Source organism: Aethina tumida, chromosome 2, assembly GCF_024364675.1.
Source record: "Aethina tumida isolate Nest 87 chromosome 2, icAetTumi1.1, whole genome shotgun sequence".
NCBI classification, from domain to species: domain Eukaryota; kingdom Metazoa; phylum Arthropoda; class Insecta; order Coleoptera; family Nitidulidae; genus Aethina; species Aethina tumida.
Genome location: NC_065436.1, coordinates 17,647,144 through 17,669,008, shown reverse-complemented (window position 1 = coordinate 17,669,008; position 21,865 = coordinate 17,647,144). Strand labels below are relative to the sequence as shown.

Sequence of the window (21,865 nt, the reverse complement as noted above, 5' to 3'; positions counted from 1 at the left end):
CTGGATACACCGCCTACTCCCCATATGCTTCTTATATTTTGTAAATAATGCAATTTGATACACTAAAAACAAGATGACTGAAGAAAATAAAGTAAAAAAAGGAGAATACTTGATTTTATTTAATATACTAAACTCATTTTAAGTGAGAAATAAATCAGAAAATTTATAATAATTATTTCAATATTTTTTTATAAATATTGAATTTGTTGATTCAAAAAACCTGATTATCTTAACCTCAGAATAACGACTATCTCTAGCATGTTCAATATGTGTCAAATATTATGGTAAATTGAATTGAAGAAAAGCTACTTAATAAAACTCAATCAAAACTTGAAATTAAACCAAATTGCGTGATATAAAAATCAAAATAAATAATTGTAGCTTTGGCAAAGTACATTAAGCAGATAATTGAAATACCAAATTTGAACTTTGTTTTTTTCTTAAAGAGGAAGATATTATTTTCAGTAAAACAAAAGTGGTAGGCAGGAACATGGAGGTATTTCCGTCTTCCCTTAGTGATTTTAGATGCTTAATTGCTGCCCTTAAAAAAGTGTTAATTTTACATAGTCTTACAGAAGATAAAGAGATTTATTCGTGAACCAAATTCATACACAGAAAACATACTAAATGAGCTTAGAGTTAAGAAACCTATGCCTCCGTTTCTAGTTAAGACTAGTACCAAAGTTATCTTTTAAGTTACTTGTAGAACGAAAGATCATCAAAAATATGGTCACAACAAGAGTCAATGCACTGTGGGCGAAATCGACACTACCATGAGGCTGCTAGATTTGATGAACTACATGGAATAGTACATTTTTAGAAGGTATCAGCAAATGATGAAAATGAATGAAAATATAACAACTAAAATATTATCATTATAAAAGAAAAGTGTTCTTACAAATAAAAAAATCCATCTGATTTCTTTTATTTGATGCTGGGAATAATAAACAATTTAGAAATTATATTAAATTCCCCTTATGTACACCAAGTATATTAAATAAATAAAAGGACCAGACCATCAATTGGTATATAAAACAAATTTTCAAAACTTTTCTTAAAATATTATTCTTATAGAATGTCTCAAGATGTTGCTATTTTATTATGTAGACAAGTTTCTAGTTATAATTTTGTAATAATAGGTGTTGTTAATTTTTAATTAATAATATTCAATAATTAGCCTTCAATCATTAAAGCAGAATTTCCTAATTAGAATATCATATTAAATAAAAGGCAGTACAATGACAGTTGCTTCATTGAAGTCATATATAAACGATTTATTAAATTGAATTAACCATCAGTCGATTTAATTTACTGATAACGATAAGTATTCAAAATGTTTAAAACTGTAAGTAAACAATATTTATATTTTCAAAAATGATACTAATATTTATATATACTTTTAGATCATTTTCGCCGCCATTATGGCCGTAGTTTTTGCCGTACCTGCTCCAAAACCTGAACCAAAACCACATTTTATAGCTGCAGCTGTTTCAACACCAGTAGTGTATTCTTCACCTGTTACTACGACATACAGATATTACGATTATGCAGTTCCTACAACATATTCTGTACCTTATCTGGGCTATCCACTCTACAGTTCTTATTATATTTAAATTTTAATATATTGTAAATAAATGTTATAAGCACAACCAACAATTCAGAAGTAATTGTTAATAGGTTGTGCGGACACGTAATATCTTTATTGTAAGAATATCGAAGTTTTATAATAAATGTTGAATAATTTTTTGGAAGTTTATCTAACATATTAAATGAATTATTCAATTACCCACCCGATTTTAGCCTCAAAATTATTTGAACATTATTAATTTGGTACCAATAATTATTTCTATCTATTCCCTGTTCTTTTAATTTAATTTGTTAAAAACAAAAGACAATCAATACAGGAAAAAATAAATATAAATATCTTGTATTATTTTGATGGGATTTGAGAGAATGCCCACTTATTTTGACACACCCTATATAATAAATTTAATCACTAGATTTGGAGATTACGTATACAAAAAAGATTATTTAATTTGTATCAAGGTCTTATCGAATAAGCTATTTCGCGCCAATTCATGTTAAGAATTAATTTTGTTGCCTACATTTGCATATATTATAACCGATGACATTAAGGAACAGCCAACACCCTTTTACTATATAAAGTGCACAACTTTTTGGAAATGTATCACTTGTTTTGAAACAACTGACAAACAACCAACCTTAAACATGTACAAATTCGTAAGTATATTTCCTAATTTTATTACAATGTAGCGATATTAGATTATTACTGTTAAAATATTTATTTTGTTATTATTTTATGTCAGGTTCTTCTCGCCGCTCTCGTAGCCGTAGCCTCCGCTGGTGCCGTCTTGCCAAGCGTATACAGCGCCGGAGTAGTAGCTCCAGTAGCCGCTTCCGTAGCTTCCACCTACACCGCTGGTGTTGGAGGCGTATCCCCAACTTTCCACTCAGTCCGCTCCGCCGTTGCCGCTCCAGTTGTATCTGCCTACTCTGCCCCCGTAGTCTCTGCCTACTCTGCTCCAGTTGTCTCTTCCCCAGTTGTGTCTGCCTACTCTGCTCCAGTCGTACCAGGAGTAGTACCATACCCATACGTACACTAATTTGATCGAGGTTTTGATATGATGATGTGAATGTTTTTAGTAAAATAAATAAAATATTTATTACAATTTTTGTGTTTCATTAAAATTAATTTAGTGATTACGTTTCTTTATAAATGAAATTTTACAAGAAATGAAATATTAGTAATAGCTTTTATGATAACAAATTGAATAAATAAAATGAGTAATTATAATTTCACTTGCTTTCATGATTGTAATAAATTATTAAAATCCTTAAGGATTACAATTTAGTTGTTTCCTATTCAGTGAAAAATATTTATACAATGAGGTCATAAAAAGTCCCTTCCCCGGTAACTTTTGAATTGGACAACAACCATGGATAACAACCATATAAAATGTTGTTAAACTAACAAAATTTTTTAATAAATCGTGATATCTCATTTGAAAGATATATTTATATACTGGTTTTAATTAAAAATACAACAGTTAAAATTTGTTGAGCAATTTGAATGATTTTTACAGTATAAGTATCACATATATACAAATGATTACAATTTGGTTACTTTACAATGAAAATTGTTCGACTAATTTAATAATGTGTGAGTCCTCCCCCTTGCGTTATCTAATCCCAACCTGAATAACACCTTGAAGATCAGCTAGATAGTCCGGAGGAGGAGGTAAGGAACCGAGTCATCTACCGATAACATCCCAAACAGAGATGGGAATTAAATCTGGTGATATTGCAGCTTATGGGAGTACCACTATATTGACTTCTTGGAGGAACTGGCTTGTGACCTTCGCCGTGTGAAGGGTATTATCTTGTTGGAGTTTGGATTATTCAGGCGTTGAAAGTATGGTGCTGAGATGGGTTCTAGCACATTGTTAATTTTTCACCAGTAGCATTCAAACTGCATGCGCGGAAAACTAGGGGTGACTTACACCTCATAACTATTGCACCCCAAACCATAATGCCCTATGTAAGTACAGTATCAATCGACAAGTCTAAATATTCTCTGTATTTCTAAACATTATTGGTGTGAAAAATTATCAGGGGGAATTATAAGACGTTATATATATTTTAAATATAATAAAATAAATATTTATCTCTTTACTTGTTAAAAATTTTCAATCTGATATTGCCTCTCAATTTGACTCTATTTTGAGGAGAATTTTGCTACTATTATTAATGTTTTAAACTCAAATCTATGTTTTAATTATTTTATTTAGATCACAGATTTACAAAATGTAAGAAGCAGCATATGGAGAGTAGGCAGTGTATCCGGCCGAATAGACTGATGGAGCAACATAAGCAGAATAAGCCAGAGGAGCACTGTATGCGGCAGCTACTGGAGCAGCAGCTAAGGGAGCCGATACCAATGGGGCGCTAACAGCTGCAGCTAGCAATTGAGCCTTTGGGTCTGCTTTTGGTTCTGGAGCTGGAGTAGCAGCAGCAGCAACAATCAAAGCAACGAAGGCAACCTGAAATTTTTTCAATTAAATATTTGTCTTACATATTCGTTGTCATACTTACAAATTTAAACATTTTGAAGTTGTTATGTGAACGATTGCTTCCAATCTAATATTGTCAATGTAATTCGACACTCTTTTATACCCACCAAATCGTACGATTATTAAGCAATACAAAATTAATACACACGTATACCGTTTAATTTTGAGGTTGCACTTTGGCAATGAAATATCCATGTTGTTTAAATAAAATATATCGTGTATGTTCCACCAAAAATTGTCAATGTCCTATGTCTTAAAAGGATAATAGATAAATAGAATAGAATAGAAAGATCTTTTCAAGGGTTCGAAAAAGGAACGCCAGTGGGAGTTGACAATATCATAAATATTTTCAATGCCTCTATACGTCTACTGTGTTAAATTGTTCCAAAGGTCTTTTAATCTTAGTGATTTAAAATAATGGTCCCCGCTTCGAACGTTCGAAACAGCTTTTTGAAATTTTATTTATTATTTATTTTCTTTATATATAGGCCACTGACAGTTTTTTGTGAGGCAAACTGTATATATTCTAAATATTGGATATAAAGATCAATATTTTTAAGATAATTCAAGAAATTGAAAAGTTATTATTTTTTTAATTTTTTATTATGTCTACTTAAAGAGTATCCAACATATTTTGTTTTTATGATTTAATTTATAACAAGACATACATTTTATCATGATTCTAATATATTATCTGTTAAATGTTTAAATGATACGAGAGATATTGATAATAAATAAAGGTAACAAATATGTTTGTAAAGCTGTGATTTAAAATAGAAAAACAGTTATATAAATTAATAATGATACCTTATATTAATATTTATTATTTATAAGTTATCTGAACAATCAAGAAAAATAAAATTATAGTAAATAATGCAGAATAAACTGAATTCCTTTAAATTGACTAATAAAACTGTTTGCTTAGTGCGGTCCTGGAAGAATTTGCTATCAATGGAAAGAAAGAAATGTGAAGATCAGTTCACCTAACGTGTAAAAATCGTAGGATATTGCATAATATTTCTGGGTACAACGACTTCTGAAGTATAGATTAACAACAACCTGTAGCAGTATAACATTTTAAAATTATCTACAGTTGTTTGTTTCAGCTATTTGCATTTTTTGTAATTTTAATTTAATGAGTAATTTTTTTGTTTCTTTAGTGGACAATAAATGTTCAATAAACAGAACTATTTTTAAATAATTTTATTTAAAACACACATTTACAAAATGTAGGAAGCAGCATATGGAGAGTAGGCGGTGTATCCAGCCGAATAGACGGAAGGAGCGACATAAGCAGAATAAGCCAGAGGAGCACTGTATGCGGCAGCTACTGGTGCAGCAGCTAAGGGAGCCGATACCAATGGGGCGCTAACAGCAGCAGCTAGGAATTGAGCCTTTGGATCTGCTTTTGGTTCTGGAGCTGGAGTAGCAGCAGCAGCAACAATCAAAGCAACGAAGGCAACCTGAAATTTTTTCAATTAAATCTTTGTCTTCTATTTTCGATGTCATACTTACAAATTTGAACATGTTGAAGTTGTTAAGTGAACGATTGGTTTCAATCTAATAATTTTAATGTAACTCGACCCTCTTTTATATGTACCAAGATGTGTTAACATGAAGCAATGCAGATTTGAAAATAGTAAGCACGTATACTATAAAATTTTAAGGTTACACCTTGACAGTGAAATATCTATGTCGTTTAGACAGAAGATATAGAATTACAATAGTTATCACTAGTAATTAGTAATGATCATAATAGCATACTAATAATAATAATTCATAATACTAATTATCAATTACCATATAATAACTAAAATGATTTTAATAAATTATTGTAGCTAATCCAAATTATATTTTTAATGTGTCACAATATCACATTTTAGCAAGGTGATTAACATTCATTGAATATGATGTTTCATTTTTAATACAAGTGTATTAGAATATAGGGAAATATGTTTCAAGATTTTTCATTACATCAGAGGACAAGCCTTCATTATTTTATACTTTGTATAAAAGGTTTACATGATTCCGAAGATACTGAACATAAATATAAGTAACAAATTTTAAAATATTACTGTGATTTAAAATAAAAAAACTGCTGAAGTATAGCTTATATTAAAAAATTAATTTAAAATAATTTATCTATAGTTATTTTTTTGTAATTATGCTTATATGAATAATTATTTTGCAATAAACAAAATAAATTAAACTATAACAAACAATAAAGAATAAATGGTCATTCTTAAAATTAATTAACGAAAATGTTTCCATAACGCAGTGTTTTTGTGAATCACAGATTATTATACAGCCTTAAAAGGTAAAATAACTTTTGGGGTATACGTAAACCGCATTTTCTCCAAGATGTTTCTTTCATTTTCAGTTTTTATGTATTTTTTAATCGCAAGAAACATGAATTTATTGTCTACACTAGAATTATTTTTATTATTATGTGTTTAAAACCGTATTATACATTTTTTAGGAAATAAGGCCTAAATTTTTAATTAAATTAATAATTATTTTCGCACCATTGAAATTTTTTTGTTGAGTTAATGTATAACAAATATTTAATAAACAACAGGACTATTTTTAAATAATTTTATTTAAAACACAAATTTACAAGATGTAGGAAGCAGCATATGGAGAGTAGGCAGTGTATCCGGCCGAATAGACAGATGGAGCGACATAAGCAGAATAAGCCAGAGGAGCACTGTATGCGGCAGCTACTGGTGCAGCAGCTAAGGGAGCCGATACCAATGGGGCGCTAACAGCAGCAGCTAGGAATTGAGCCTTTGGATCTGCTTTTGGTTCTGGAGCTGGAGTAGCAGCAGCAGCAACAATCAAAGCAACGAAGGCAACCTGAAATTTTTTTAATTAAATCTTTGTCTTCTATTTTCGATGTCATACTTACAAATTTGAACATGTTGAAGTTGTTAAGTGAACGATTGGTGTCAATCTAATAATTTTAATGTAACTCGACCCTCTTTTATATGTACCAAGATGTGTTAACATGAAGCAATGCAGATTTGAAAATAGTAAGCACGTATACTATAAAACTTTAAGGTTACACCTTGACAGTGAAATATCCATGTTGTTTAGACAGAAGATACAGAATTACAATAGTTATCACTAGTAATTAGTAATGATCATAATAGCATACTAATAATAATAATTCATAATACTAATTATCAATTACCATATAATAACTAAAATGATTTTAATAAATTATTGTAGCTAATCCAAAGTATATTTTTAATGTGTCACAATATCACATTTTAGCACTGTGATTAACATTCATTGAATATGATGTTTCATTTTTAATACAAGTCTGTTAGAATATAGGGAAATATGTTTCAAGATTTTTCATTACATCAGAGGACAAGCCTTCATTATTTTATACTTTGTATAAAAGGTTTACATGATTCCGAAGATATTGAACATAAATATAAGTAACAAATTTTAAAATATTACTGTGATTTAAAATAGAAAAGCTGCTGAAGTATAGCTTATATTAAAAAATTAATTTAAAATAATTTATCTATAGTTATTTTTTGTAATTATAGTTATATGAATAATTATTTTGCAATAAACAAAATAAATTAAACTATAACAAACAATAAAGAATAAATGGTCATTCTTCAAATCAATTAAGAAAATTGTTTTCATAACGCAGTGTTTTTGTGAATCACATATTATTATACAGCCTTAATAGGTACAATAACTTTTGGGGTATACGTAAACCGCATTTTCTCCAAGATGTTTCTTTCATTTTCAGTTTTTATGAATTTTTTAATCGCAAGAAATATGAATTTATAGTCTACACTAGAATTATTTTTATTATTATGTGTTTAAAACCTTATTATACATTTTTCAGGAAATAAGGCATCGCACCATTGAAATTTTTTGTTGAGTTAATGTATAACAAATATTTAATAAACAACAGGACTATTTTTAAATAATTTTATTTAAAACACAAATTTACAAGATGTAGGACGCAGCATATGGGGAGTAGGCGGTGTATCCGGCCGAATAGACAGATGGAGCGACATAAGCAGAATAAGCCAGAGGAGCACTGTATGCGGCAGCTACTGGAGCAGCAGCTAAGGGAGCCGATACCAATGGGGCGCTAACAGCTGCAGCTAGCAATTGAGCCTTTGGATCTGCTTTCGGTTCTGGAGCTGGAGTGGCAGCAGCAGCAACAATAAGAGCAACGAAGGCAACCTGAAATTTTTTCAATAAAATGTTTGTTTTTTATATCTTCGTTGTCATACTTACAAATTTAAACATATTGACGTTGTTAAGTGAACGAATGATTTCAATCTAATAATTTCAATGTAATTCGACCATCTTTTATATACACCAAGTGGTGCTAACATTAAGCAATGCACATTCGAAAAAAGAAAACACGTATACTGTTTAATTTTAAGGTTACACCTTGACAGTGAAATATCCATGTTGTCCAGATAGAAGATACAGAATTACAATAGTTATCATTTATAATAATCGTAATACTATACTAATACTAATAATAATATTATGTAATACTTATTATCATATAATAACTAAAATGATTTTAATAAATTATTGAAGCTATTCCAAATTTTATTTTTATTGTATCACTATATCACATCTTAGTACTGTTTAATGTCCATTCAACATATTTTAATTTTATGATTTATTTTTAAATGGGACAAAAATAGTTAGAATATGAAAATATATTTTTCAAAATTGTCATTATATCAGGGATCAATCTTTCATTTTTCTAGTGTATATCGTGTTTAAATATTTTACATGAATCCAAAAATGTCTATGATAAATATAAATTTTAAAGCATCACTGTGAAGGTGAAGAACTGGTGTAGTATAGCTTATTTAAAAAAAGTTATATAAAATATTTTAACTATAGTTATAATTATTACTTTTTTTAATATTTATCATTATACGAATAATTAATCAACAATAATCAATATAAATGATATTATAATAAAGAATAACGTCTAAACTGCCATTTTTAAAACCAACTAAGAAAATTGTTTTCGAGGTAGAGTACTTTGGTAATATCTGCTTCCAAAAGAAATAATAAAAATTATGGTAATCAGGTCAATCAACATATATGAATAACAAGTGATGTCACAGTCTAAATGGATACAACTTTTGAGGTGTATATAGAAGGGAAGTTCTCTAAGATGCTTTTTTCAGATACAATGTTTATGTATTTTTTTAATGACACAAAATGTGAGTTTATTTTCTGTACTAGAATTTTAAAAAAACATTATTATTATTATTATGTGTTTATATCATTTGTATTTTATATTTTTTAGTAACTGTAACTTAAATTCTTAATGAAGTTCTTGTTTTAGAGTTACATATATCATAGAAATTGCAATTTGGTGAAGTACCTCGTGTAAAAACGAGATATTTTGTTGAGTTAAAATATAACAAATATTTAACAAATAACAGGACTATTTTTAAATAACTTTATTTAAAACAAAAATTTACAAAATGTAGGAGGCAGCATATGGAGAGTAGGCAGTGTACCCGGCCGAATAGACGGATGGAGCAACATAAGCAGAATAAGCCAGAGGAGCACTGTATGCGGCAGCTACTGGAGCAGCAGCTAAGGGAGCCGATACCAATGGGGCACTAACAGCTGCAGCTAAGAATTGAGCCTTTGGATCTGCTTTTGGTGCTGGAGCTGGAGTAGCAGCAGCAGCCACAATCAAAGCAACGAAGGCAACCTGAAAATTTTTCAATTAAATGTTTGTCTTCTATCATCGATGCCATACTTACAAATTTAAACATATTGAAGTTGTTAAGTGAACGATTGGTTTCAATCTAATAGTTACAATTTAATTTCACCACCTTTTATATGCACCATGTTGTGCTAACATTAAGCAATATACATTTGATAAAAATAAACACGTATACTCTTTAATTTTAAGGTTACACCTTGACAGTGAAATATCCATGTTGCTCAGACAGAAGATACATAATTAAAATATTTATCATTAGTAATGGTTATATTAGCATACTAATACTAATAATAATAATTCATAATACTTTTTATCATATAATATTTAAAATGATTTTAATAAATCAAATAGCATCATATTGCCAATTATATTTTTAATGTATCACAATATCACATTTGACTATTGCTTAATATTCATTTTATATACATTGATTTTATGATTCATTTTTTATACAGGACTGTTAGAATATAGGGAAATATTTTTCAAGATTTTCATTATATCAGATGTCAAGCTTCCATTATTCTATTTTGTGTTTAAAAAGTTTACGTGATTCAGATAATATAGATGACAAATATAACAAACAAATTTTAAAGAATCACTAAGATTTAAAATAACAAATATTTGGTGTAGTGTTTTGAAAAATGAATATAAATAAAGTTTTTTTATATTTTTATTATTATATTCTACAGAGTTCTACTGACTCTGTCGTACATAATGTATCTCTATAATCAGACGGGTCAAACTCTACTGTATGTGAAACAAATCTCAATAGGTACAACAATTTTTGGGGTACTTGTATATAGACGACAAGTTCTCCAAGATATTTCTTTCAGTCGCTGTTTTTATGTATTTTTAATTGCATATAATGTAAATTTGTTTTTTACACTAGAATTTTGTATATATAGTATTATTATAAGTTTAGACTATTTATATTTTAAATTATTTTGTAATTAGGGTCTAAATTATTAATTAAATTCACAATTATTTTTAAAATTACCTACACCAATGATATTTGAATTTAGTGACGAATCTGGTATAAAAATATATGATTTTTTGTTGAGTTAAGATATAACAAATATTTAATAAGCGACAGGACTATTTTTAAATAATTTTATTTAAAACACAAATTTACAAAATGTAGGAAGCAGCATATGGAGAGTAGGCGGCGTATCCGGCCGAATAGACAGATGGAGCGACATAAGCAGAATAAGCCAGAGGAGCACTGTATGCGGCAGCTATTGGAGCAGCAGCTAAGGGAGCGGATACCAATGGGGCGCTAACAGCTGCAGCTAGTAATTGAGCCTTTGGATCTGCCTTTGGTTCTGGAGCTGGAGTGGCAGCAGCAGCAACAATAAGAGCAACGAAGGCAACCTGAAATTTTTTAAATTAAATATACTTTTCTATCTATCTGTATATTTATTGATATACTTACAAATTTGAACATTTTGTAGTTGTTATGTGAACGATTGTTTTCAATCTAATAATGACAAATGCAAGTCGAACATCTTTTATACCTATCAAGTCGTTTCGATATTAAGCAATACACATATTTAAAATAAACATTCACGTACGTTCAACACCCGCACATTAAACTTTAAGGTTAAATTATGACAATGATTAAATTTCTAAGAGTTTATTATTTGACACATTAAATAACCTTATGACTTTCTGCAACTATATTTCTTCTGTACAATTTTCTGAACAAGATTTCTGTTAACATATGACAAAAATAAAATTAATATTATTAATATATTTGTTGATCATTTTATAAGAAAAATTATTAATTTTGTTATATTTTACTTTTAACTTTTTGATGTCATTGAACTTTTAATATTTATTATACAAAATATATTGATAAATTTTAAAAACAAATTTTAGTTGATTTGTTTGATTACTAATTAGATTTTATTTGTTTAAATTTATCTTTTAATTCTGTGTTTAAAATTTAAGTATTTGGTGCAGGTGTAGAAATTATGAAAATTTGGGGAATCATAAAAAATGAGTATGGTACCTTATGGACTAGATTTGACATATTTAGATACTTTTTATATTCTTCATTATAAGCGTACATTGTACAAGTAAATTAAATTAAAAAGTAAATTTTAAATAAAAAATTTTTGATCGAAATTGATAAAATGGATGATCTACATCGAAATATACTAATAATTTTTAAAAAAAATTATTAAATGCCTAAATGTTGCGTTAAATGATGATTTTTAATTTTTTCTCATTTTTTGACTGTAAAAAATATTATAGTCGATTGAATGATCTTATGTTAATATATTTTTTTTTGATATACATATAAATTTTAATGAAATTAAATTACAAATGAAAAAATTATGAGGGACATTTCCATTCATGAATAAATGATTTTTTTTACCAAATAAAGTGTTAGGTAGAATTTACACACTATACATTAGTTAGATATTTTCTAATTTAACCTAAAATTTGTTTATACATAAGTCATAGACATTTTTGAATATAATAATTGTTTATCACATAGTCTCGGAAGAGTTTAATAAAATCAAGGAAAATATTTTTAATTCATTTTATTTATACCACAAATTTACAAAATATAGGAAGCAGCATATGGAGAATAAGCAGTGTAACCAGCTGCATAGACGGATGGAGCGTAGTAACCAGAATAAGCTAGAGGGGCGCTGTAAGCGGCAGCTATTGGAGCAGCAGCTAGAGGAGCCGATACCAATGGAGCGCTAACAGCTGCAGCTAGTAATTGAGCCTTTGGATCTGCTTTCGGTTCTGGAGCTGGTGTAGCTGCAGCAACAACAATTAAAGCAGCGAAGGCAACCTGAAATTTTTTCAATTAGATACGTTTTTCTATATTTTTTGTTTTACTCACAAATTTAAACATTTTGAAGTTGTTATAGGACTGATCGTTTTCAATCTAATAGTGATAATGCTACTCGACGTTCTTTTATAGGTACCAGTGTCTAACGAATCGTGCGTATATTGTGCAATGTATGTTAGAAATAAAGAATCACGTACAGTGCCTAATTTTAAGGTTATGTGGCAATCGATCCTTCAAGCCATTCAGGTAAAGAATGTATTTTTTGACAATTGAGGGCACCTAATGAAAACTGAGAAATAAACCTAAGAAATCGATTTTTTCAATTATTAAAATTTGAAAAATTGTCTATTGTATGTCTAAAGAGTAAACTAAATATATCAATAAAATCAAGTGGAATTCTCAATTTTCATGGAATTTTGGTAGAATATATCTTGTTATTTACATTTAGAGAGATTTTATGGTAACTTCGGTAACTTTTATCAAAAAAATTGGTGCTACGATAACAGAAAAATTTCTCTTGTTAAAAATATTATAACTAACAGGAACTATGAGGATAAATGTGCAAACTTATAATTCGATAAACGAATTTGGATAATGTAGCTTACCATGTTTTGTTAAATAACTATCCAAATAATTAATTATTTTGTTAGTAACAGGTCAGCTTCAAAATCGAATATACTCGTAAAAAAATATTTTCTTTCATTTTTAGTGTAGCTCTGAATTGCATGCAAATGTTTTATGAATTTTTTTAACATTTTGAAAAATTTCCATTTCTAAAAAATACTTAAAGCAATATTTTAATTGTTTGTTTGAAATAGAAAAGTCAATTACCCTTAATATAATAATATAAATACGATTGGAAAACTAAAAGTGGCATTTTTGTGACCTAGTAATACTCACAACAAATTCGGAAATCTGGTAATGTCTTCACAGAGATTTATTTTCTTACATATTAGTATCATATTATTCATATTATGCAAAATTACATAGTCTTATTTAGTAAGGTATAATACTGTGATACCAAAATTCCAGTGACATCAAGTCTGATCCAAAAGTGTCCTATTCAGTGAAAGTATGTGCACATAAATACATATTGAGATTTCTATTGATAAATGACGTGCTAATTTTTTTTTTTTTTAATTTGGAATTGGTTGAGTATTTTCACTTTAATTAAATTTTACAATATTTAATCTTCTCATTAGACTACTTTAAGATTTTCTATTTTAAAAAATCTAATATAGTAATTGTTTTTCATTTGCTACTGGGAAATATTAAATAACTTTTGTTGAACTATTTTTAAACCTTTTTATTTAAATCACAAGTTTACAAAATGTAGGATGCAGCATATGGAGAGTAGGCTGTGTATCCAGCGGAATAGATGGACGGAGCAACATATCCAGAATAAGCCAGGGGAGCACTGTATGCTACTGGAGCAGACACTACAGGAGCCGACACCAATGGGGCACTAACAGCTGCAGCTAGCAATTGAGCCTTTGGATCTGCTTTTGGTTCTGGAGCTGGAGTAGCCACAGCAGCAACAATCAATGCAACGAAAGCAACCTGAAATTATTTCAATAAAATGTTTGTCTTCTATCTTCGTTAAAATACTTACAAATTTAAACATATTGAAGTTGTTAATTGAACGATTGGTTTCAATCTAATAATGTCAATGTTATTCGATCATCTTTTATATGTATTGAGTCGTTCGACTGTTAAGCAATATACATTTCAAAAAAGTAAACACGTATGCTGTTTAAATTTGAGGTTACACCATGACAATGAAGTATTCAACTTGTTCAGGGAGAAAAATATATTGAAAAGTGGATTTGTAATAATTAATACTAACAACTATTTTTCGTAATACCTAATATTATTAATGACCAATATTATTTCAATAAATTACTGGGGACTATTGAAGCTACTACAAGAATTTATTTAAACTCTATGATAATGTAACAATTTTCTATTGACTTTAAAAGTGCTTTCAACATATTTTGATTTATGATTTATTTTATAAACAGTACATAAATTGTTTGAATGTGGAAGAATATTTTTCAAGATGATCATTATATTAGAATGTAGATCTTCATGATTCTATATTGTGTCTAAAATATATACACGAATTGAAAGATATTAATAATATAAGTAACAATTTCTATCTTTTGATTTGAAATATAAAAACTGGTGTATAAATAGATAATAGAATTATATTAATTATTTTGAATTTTATTAATTTTTTAATAGAACATTAATCAAAAATATTTTTGCTATCCTTATTTTTTAATATTTGTTAATAGAGTCAATTTTAATTGAAATAAAAAAAATATAATAAACAATGCAAGAAAAACTTCCCTTCTTGGATAATTACACATCTCTAGAGGTACAATGCCTTCAGGAGAAATTTCAAAGTAGAGTGTTTGATTATCAGCAACAAAAATTACCACAGATCTTTTCAAAATTATTTTGTTTCATTTGTATTGTCATTTGCGAAATTTTAATTTTGTAAATTAATTAATATATAAATGTGTTATATTTTTTGTTTGTTTGGAGTATAATAAATAATTTAATAAACACCAGAATTATTTTTAAATAAATTTATTTAAATCATAAATTTACACAATGTAGGAAGCAGCATATGGGGAGTAGGCAGTGTATCCAGCCGCATAGACGGATGGAGCGTAGTAACCAGAATAAGCTAGTGGGGCGCTGTATGCGGCAGCTACTGGAGCAGCAGCTAAGGGAGCAGATACCAATGGGGCGCTAACAGCTGCAGCTAGCAATTGAGCCTTTGGATCTGCTTTTGGTTCTGGAGCTGGAGTGGCAGCAGCAGCAACAATCAAAGCAACGAAGGCAACCTGAAATTTTTTCAATTAAATATTTGTCCTATTATCTTCGTTGTCATACTTACAAATTTAAACATATTGAAGTTGTTTAGTGAACGATTGGTTTCAATCTAATAATTTCATGTAATTCGACCATCTTTTATATACACCAAGTGGTGCTAACATTAAGCAATGCACATTCGAAAAAAGAAAACACGTATACTGTAAAATTTTAAGGTTACACCTTGACAGTGAAATATCCATGTTGGTCAGACAGAAGATACAGAATTACAATAGTTATCATTAGTAATAAGCATAATATTTTACTAATGCTGATAATAACAATAATAATTCATAATACTAATATATATATATATATATAATAATGTAATAACTAAAATGATTTTAATAAATTTATTATTGAAGCTATTCCAAATTTTACTTTTATTGTATCACAATATCTCATATTAGCAATGTGTTTAACGTGCATTCAATACATATTATTAATGGTTTATTTTTTAAACGGGGCGTGAATTATTAGAATATGGAGAAATATTTTTCAAGTTTGACATTATATCAGAGATCAAGCTTTCATTATTGTATATGTGTTTTAAAATTTTATATAATTCAGAAAATATCGATGATAAATATGGGCAACAAATTTTAAAGCATCTCTGTGAAGGTAAAAAACTGTTGCAATATAGCTTATATTAAAAAATTAGATCAAATATTTTATTAATTAATTGTGATAATTATAATAAAAAATGAAAATTAAACGGTCAATCTTAAAATAAAATAAAAAAAAACTGTTATATCGCTACAGTGTTTTGGTAACATCAACTTTGAAGGGAAAGAATAAAATATGGTGATCAGTTCAACAAACATGTGATTAACAGATGATTTCACAGTCTCAAGGAATAGAACTTTTAGAGTTTACAGAGATGACAAGTTCTTCAAGTTGTTTTTTTAAATTCAGTTTTCATATATTTTTTAATTGCATATAATGTAAATTCATTTTCTACTCTAGAATTTTAAACAACATTTTTATTATTATGTATTTATAGTATTTATATCTCATATTTTTTTAGTAATTAGGGTAATTATTAATTATTTTTGAAGTTACCTACACCATTGAAATTTTAATTTTGTAAAGTACCTATTATAAAAATATACAATTTTTTGTTAATTTAATGCATAATAAACAATTAATAAATAACAGAACTAATTTTAAATAACTTTATTTAAAACTTAAATTTACAAAATGTAGGAAGCAGCATATGGAGAGTAGGCAGTGTATCCGGCCGAATAGACGGATGGAGCAACATAAGCGGAATAAGCCAGAGGAGCACTGTATGCGGCAGCTACTGGAGCAGCAGCTAAGGGAGCCGATACCAATGGGGCGCTAACAGCTGCAGCTAGCAATTGAGCCTTTGGATCTGCTTTTGGTTTTGGAGCTGGAGTGGCAGCAGCAGCAACAATCAAAGCAACGAAGGCAACCTGAAATTTATTCAATCAAATATTTGTTTTACATCTTCGTTGTCTTACTTACAAATTTAAACATATTGAAGTTGTTATGTGAACGATTGCTTCCAATCTAATAATGTCAATGTAATTCGACCATCTTTTATATGTACCAAGTCCTGCAAAAATTAAGCAATAAACATTAGAAACAAATAAGCATGTATAGTGTTTGATGTTAAGGTTATACCTTGACAGTGAAATATCCATGTAGTTCAGACAGAAGAGACAGAATTTTAATAGAAATTATTAGCAACATTTTTTCGTAATAGTTATTACCTATTATCACATAATGACTAAAATTAATTAATAAATCAATTCGAAAATTACTGAAGCTATTCAAAATTTTAGTTATCTTCTATCCGAATGTTACTTCATTACATTGTCTTTAAAGTGCATTTTGATTTGTGATTTATTTTATAAACAGGACATATTTGATTCTATGTTGTGCTTAAATGCTATATATGATTCGATATATATTGATGCTAAATATAAATAATGAATTGTTAAACATCACTTTGATATATTATTGAATATAAAAACTGCTATAGAAATTGATAGCTTAAATTAAAAAAAATAATACTAAATAATTTAACTTTAGTAACTTTTTAAATTTATTATTATATTGGAAATTAATACTCGACATTAATTGAAATAAATAAAACTATAATAAACAGTGCAGAATAAACTGTCCTTCTTCAAATTAATTCATAAAATTGTTTTTGCAGTATATTGGAAGCCAATGGAAAGAAAGGAATATATATGGAGATTATTTTATTCAACTAATAAAAATTGAAGATTGTTACTCAAGTTTTGTGGGTAAAATGCCTTCTGGAATATAGATAGGAATGTTTTCTAGGATGTTTGTCGTAAACAATCTATTTGATTTACACAATCGCAGGAGTGATAGAACTCTTCAGAATTATCTACATTTGTTTGTTATATATTATTCCGCACATTTGAAATTTTAATTTGTGTGAATTAATTAAATTATACATGAGTCATATTTTTACTTGTTTAGCGGATAATAAATGTTTAATAAACACAAGAAATATTTTTAAATAATTTTATTTAAAACAGAAATTTACAAAATGTAGGAAGCAGCATATGGAGAGTAGGCAGTGTATCCAGCTGAATAGACGGATGGAGCAACGTAAGCGGAATAAGCCAGAGGAGCACTGTATGCGGCAGCTACTGGAGCAGCAGCTAAGGGAGCCGATACCAATGGGGCGCTGACAGCTGCAGCTAGCAATTGAGCCTTTGGATCTGCTTTTGGTTCTGGAGCTGGAGTGGCAGCAGCAGCAACAATCAAAGCAACGAAGGCAACCTGAAATTTTTTCAATCAAATATTTGTTTTACATCTTCGTTGTCTTACTTACAAATTTAAACATATTGAAGTTGTTATGTGAACGATTGGTTTCAATCTAATAATTTCAATGTAATTCGACCATCTTTTATATATACCAAGTGGTGGTAACATTAAGCAATGCACATTCGAAAAAAGTAAACACGTATACTGTTTAATTTTAAGGTTACACCTTGACAATGAAATATCCATATTGTTCAAATAGAAGATACAGAATTACAATAGTTATCATTAGTAATAATCGTAATACTATACTAATACTAATAATAATATTAAATAATACTTATTATCATATAATAACTAAAATGATTTCAATAAATTATTGAAGCTATTCCAAATTTTATTTTTATTGTATCACTATGTCACATCTTAGTACTGTTTAATGTCCATTAAACATTCATTAATTTTGTGATCTATATTTAAGTAGAACAAAAATTGTTAGAATATGAAAATATATTTTTCAAAATTGTCAATATATCGGGGATCAATCTTTCATTATTCCCTATCGTATTTAAAAATTTTACATGATTACGAAAATGTGTATGATAAATATGACCAATAAATTTTAAAACACCACTGTGAAGGTGAAGAACTGGCATAGTATAACTTATTTAAAAAAAAGTTATATAAAATATTTATTATATTTATTTTTTAATATTTATCATTATACGATAAATTATTCAACAATGATTAAAATAAATGTAATTATAATAAAGAATAACGTCTAAACAGCCATTTTTAAAAACAAATAAGAAAATTGTTTTTCAGACGCAATTCTTTGGTAATATCTGCTTTCAAAAGAAATAATGAATATTATCGTGATCAGTTCAATCAACATATGTGAATCACAAGTGACTTCACAGTCTCAATGGATACAACTTTTGGGGTGTATATAGAAGACAAACTGTCCAAAATGTTATTTCAGATTCAATTTTTGTATATTTTTTTAATGGCACCACATAATGATAATTTATTTTCTGCACTAGAATTTAAAAAAATATTATTATTATTATGTGTTTATATTATTTGTATTTTATATTTTTTAGTAATTGTGAATTAAATTGTTAATGAGGTTCATGTTTTGAAGTTACCTGTACCATAATTTCAATTTAGTGTACGTCGTGTAAAAATACGTGATATTTGTTGAGTTAATGCATATTAATATTTAATCAGCAACAAAACTAGTTTTAAATAATTTTATTTAAAACACAAATTTACAAAATGTAGGAAGCAGCATATGGAGAGTAGGCAGTGTATCCGGCCGAATAGACGGATGGAGCAACATACGCAGAATAAGCCAGAGGAGCACTGTATGCGGCAGCCACTGGAGCAGCAGCTAAGGGAGCCGATACCAATGGGGCGCTAACAGCTGCAGCTAGCAATTGAGCCTTTGGATCTGCTTTCGGTTCTGGAGCTGGAGTGGCAGCAGCAGCGACAATCAAAGCAACGAAGGCAACCTGAAAATTTTATCAGTTAAATTTTTTTCCCTCTCCCTTCGTTGTCATACTTACAAACTTGAACATTTTGAAGTGGTTGTAGTGATGATTCAGTACAATCTGACATGGACTGTGTAAATTGGTGGTGTTTTATACCAAGTAAATTCTGGAAGTCTTAAGCAATAGATAGACTTTAACTACATGTCACTGATTTAAAATAAGTGACCTACTAATTATCGCTTCTGACAAAGTTTTTGTTATTAATTTTATTATATATTTGGTCTGTGGGACACTTCAAGGAATTGACACTTATGTTATTTTTTATAAATTAATTAAATCGTTATATGGACGAATATTGTTGTAAAGTAATTAAATATCCAAAATAAATAGTTAGCTTAAAATCTATATAGGACAGTTTAGGTAAGGAGGAAAAGAACTTTTAATATCATAAAATAACTTTCGCCAGTTTATGAACACTAATTAATTTGATTAGCATAAATTAAATATTATTAAAATGCAAATATATTTTTTTATTTTTATTAATAAACTCTAAACATAAAAAACTCTTGGAGACACTTTTTGTTTATTCTTTTTTTGCATTGATAGCTTACGAATCATGTTGAATCTGAGATTGAATGTTTCCAGCTGTAAGTGTTATTTCAGTCGTTTTCAACATCATATCATATCTAAGTTGACTATTAAATTAGATATAAATTAGAATTTGTTACTTTATAAGGTTACTTGAATTTGATATATTGGAACAGTCAATTAGCATGACATTAGCATAGGTAATTCTACGTTGGTGTAATTAATTAACAAAAAGTGCACTTATAACTTTTATCACCCAACGACAGTAAAATACTTGTTAATGAATATAAAATAACTAGATATGATAACAAATGTAAATTAAGAAAGGAATTTTTATACATTTCCGAAACGGTTCATTTGACACTTAACACTCGTGTTAGTGAAACGTTAAAGAATTAATTCCATTCAACGACTAAACTGCAAGTTTCAAATTTATCTCAAAATTTTTCGTTAGACAAAGCGTATTAAACCAAACAGTTACAGTTGGTCAAAATTTGAGAAATACTCAAAATCAATCAAATTGAGACTCATTGATATTTAAAGCAATGTAAACAAAAAATTAATAAAACTCAATTAATATATTATAAGCCTTTTATTACATCAAATCCGGAATCTATTGCAATGTCATAGATTAATAGTAACTGTAATATCCAGAAGAGTATAGAGGAGCGGAATAAGCATAGGGGTAATATCCGGTGTAAGCCAGTACAGCTGGTTTTGGTCCTGGTACTGGAGCTGGGGCTGGAGCCGGGTTCGGACCTGGTAACGGAGATGGTTCAGCAGCAACCAAAGCCATCAAAGCAGCGAGGACAACAAACAACTGAAAATTGATAATAAATTATTATTAAACACATGTAAATACATAAAATGTATTTTTATATTATTATATTATAATTGTAATAATATTGGGAAATCTTACCAGTTTGAACATTTTGTTAGACTATTTGACTGCAGTGAATCAAATGATGCTCTCCACCAGAATTACAAAAGCTTATATAGGTGAATCAGATGCACAAAAAATTGGGAGTGGCAAATGCATTTTGATCTTCAAATGTTCCTCTAAACATAATGTTATTTAAATAAAATTAAATCACTTGTAAATGTATTCGCAAAAAACCTACATAATTGCAAAGCGGATTTATTTATGTTTATTAAATTCTCAAACACTAACAAAATATTTATATTATATTAAGCAATAATGTACATTTGAAATTAAATGATTTACTTATTTTAACTCATTTTTAATAATATCTGAATCAAATTATATAAAAATTAGGGATTTAAAGATCAACATTTTGATATTATCATTTTTATATTATCATTATAATCTAGAATCTATGTGTTAAGATACGAAGTATTAAAAGTTTCCAAATAGTATATTAATTATGATAAGACTAATGTTTATAATATTGTCATTTGTTACGCGCATGATTTCTTGCATTGTAATTTGTATAAATTCAAGTAAATATCTTATTATTTGTACTAT

The 21,865-nt window shown here is 28.3% G+C and overlaps 8 protein-coding genes and 1 long non-coding RNA gene across 9 annotated transcripts; 1 reads left to right on the top strand and 8 right to left on the bottom strand.

Annotated features, from left to right (window-relative positions):
• Window positions 1-2,157: 2,157 nt before the first annotated feature.
• LOC109605990 (pupal cuticle protein G1A) lies at window positions 2,158-2,690 on the top strand. The gene is made up of 2 exons (XM_020022584.2): window positions 2,158-2,241; window positions 2,328-2,690. The coding sequence occupies exons 1-2, from the start codon at window positions 2,230-2,232 to the stop codon at window positions 2,622-2,624; spliced, it is 309 nt and encodes a 102-aa protein (XP_019878143.1). The 5' UTR covers window positions 2,158-2,229; the 3' UTR covers window positions 2,625-2,690.
• A 1,114-nt stretch (window positions 2,691-3,804) lies between these two features.
• On the bottom strand, window positions 3,805-4,126 carry LOC109605993 (pupal cuticle protein C1B-like). Its single transcript, XM_020022586.2, has 2 exons — window positions 4,114-4,126; window positions 3,805-4,061 (listed from the first exon to the last, which is right to left on the bottom strand). Exons 1-2 carry the CDS (start codon window positions 4,123-4,125, stop codon window positions 3,819-3,821), a joined length of 255 nt encoding a protein of 84 aa, XP_019878145.1. The 5' UTR covers window position 4,126; the 3' UTR covers window positions 3,805-3,818.
• A 3,915-nt stretch (window positions 4,127-8,041) lies between these two features.
• Window positions 8,042-8,452, bottom strand: LOC109605986 (pupal cuticle protein C1B-like). Its single transcript, XM_020022581.2, has 2 exons — window positions 8,364-8,452; window positions 8,042-8,309 (listed from the first exon to the last, which is right to left on the bottom strand). Exons 1-2 carry the CDS (start codon window positions 8,373-8,375, stop codon window positions 8,067-8,069), a joined length of 255 nt encoding a protein of 84 aa, XP_019878140.1. The 5' UTR covers window positions 8,376-8,452; the 3' UTR covers window positions 8,042-8,066.
• Window positions 8,453-9,558: 1,106 nt separating this feature from the next.
• LOC109605983 (cuticle protein 18.6-like) lies at window positions 9,559-9,920 on the bottom strand. Its single transcript, XM_020022577.1, has 2 exons — window positions 9,878-9,920; window positions 9,559-9,825 (listed from the first exon to the last, which is right to left on the bottom strand). The coding sequence occupies exons 1-2, from the start codon at window positions 9,887-9,889 to the stop codon at window positions 9,583-9,585; spliced, it is 255 nt and encodes an 84-aa protein (XP_019878136.1). The 5' UTR covers window positions 9,890-9,920; the 3' UTR covers window positions 9,559-9,582.
• A 1,025-nt stretch (window positions 9,921-10,945) lies between these two features.
• On the bottom strand, window positions 10,946-12,784 carry LOC109605985 (cuticle protein 18.6-like). The gene is made up of 3 exons (XM_020022579.2): window positions 12,701-12,784; window positions 12,410-12,649; window positions 10,946-11,211 (listed from the first exon to the last, which is right to left on the bottom strand). Exons 1-3 carry the CDS (start codon window positions 12,710-12,712, stop codon window positions 10,969-10,971), a joined length of 495 nt encoding a protein of 164 aa, XP_019878138.2. The 5' UTR covers window positions 12,713-12,784; the 3' UTR covers window positions 10,946-10,968.
• A 2,452-nt stretch (window positions 12,785-15,236) lies between these two features.
• Window positions 15,237-17,038, bottom strand: LOC109605987 (cuticle protein 18.6-like). The gene is made up of 2 exons (XM_049963320.1): window positions 17,021-17,038; window positions 15,237-15,504 (listed from the first exon to the last, which is right to left on the bottom strand). Exons 1-2 carry the CDS (start codon window positions 17,030-17,032, stop codon window positions 15,262-15,264), a joined length of 255 nt encoding a protein of 84 aa, XP_049819277.1. The 5' UTR covers window positions 17,033-17,038; the 3' UTR covers window positions 15,237-15,261.
• Window positions 17,039-18,041: 1,003 nt separating this feature from the next.
• On the bottom strand, window positions 18,042-18,442 carry LOC126264643 (pupal cuticle protein C1B-like). Its single transcript, XM_049963319.1, has 2 exons — window positions 18,369-18,442; window positions 18,042-18,316 (listed from the first exon to the last, which is right to left on the bottom strand). The coding sequence occupies exons 1-2, from the start codon at window positions 18,378-18,380 to the stop codon at window positions 18,074-18,076; spliced, it is 255 nt and encodes an 84-aa protein (XP_049819276.1). The 5' UTR covers window positions 18,381-18,442; the 3' UTR covers window positions 18,042-18,073.
• Window positions 18,443-19,443: 1,001 nt separating this feature from the next.
• Window positions 19,444-19,972, bottom strand: LOC109605979 (pupal cuticle protein C1B-like). Its single transcript, XM_020022575.2, has 2 exons — window positions 19,867-19,972; window positions 19,444-19,812 (listed from the first exon to the last, which is right to left on the bottom strand). The coding sequence occupies exons 1-2, from the start codon at window positions 19,876-19,878 to the stop codon at window positions 19,570-19,572; spliced, it is 255 nt and encodes an 84-aa protein (XP_019878134.2). The 5' UTR covers window positions 19,879-19,972; the 3' UTR covers window positions 19,444-19,569.
• Window positions 19,973-20,956: 984 nt separating this feature from the next.
• Window positions 20,957-21,436, bottom strand: LOC126264644 (uncharacterized). Its single transcript, XR_007547316.1, has 2 exons — window positions 21,299-21,436; window positions 20,957-21,199 (listed from the first exon to the last, which is right to left on the bottom strand). It is a non-coding gene; the product is annotated as an uncharacterized LOC126264644 (long non-coding RNA).
• Between the last annotated feature and the right edge of the window lie 429 nt (window positions 21,437-21,865).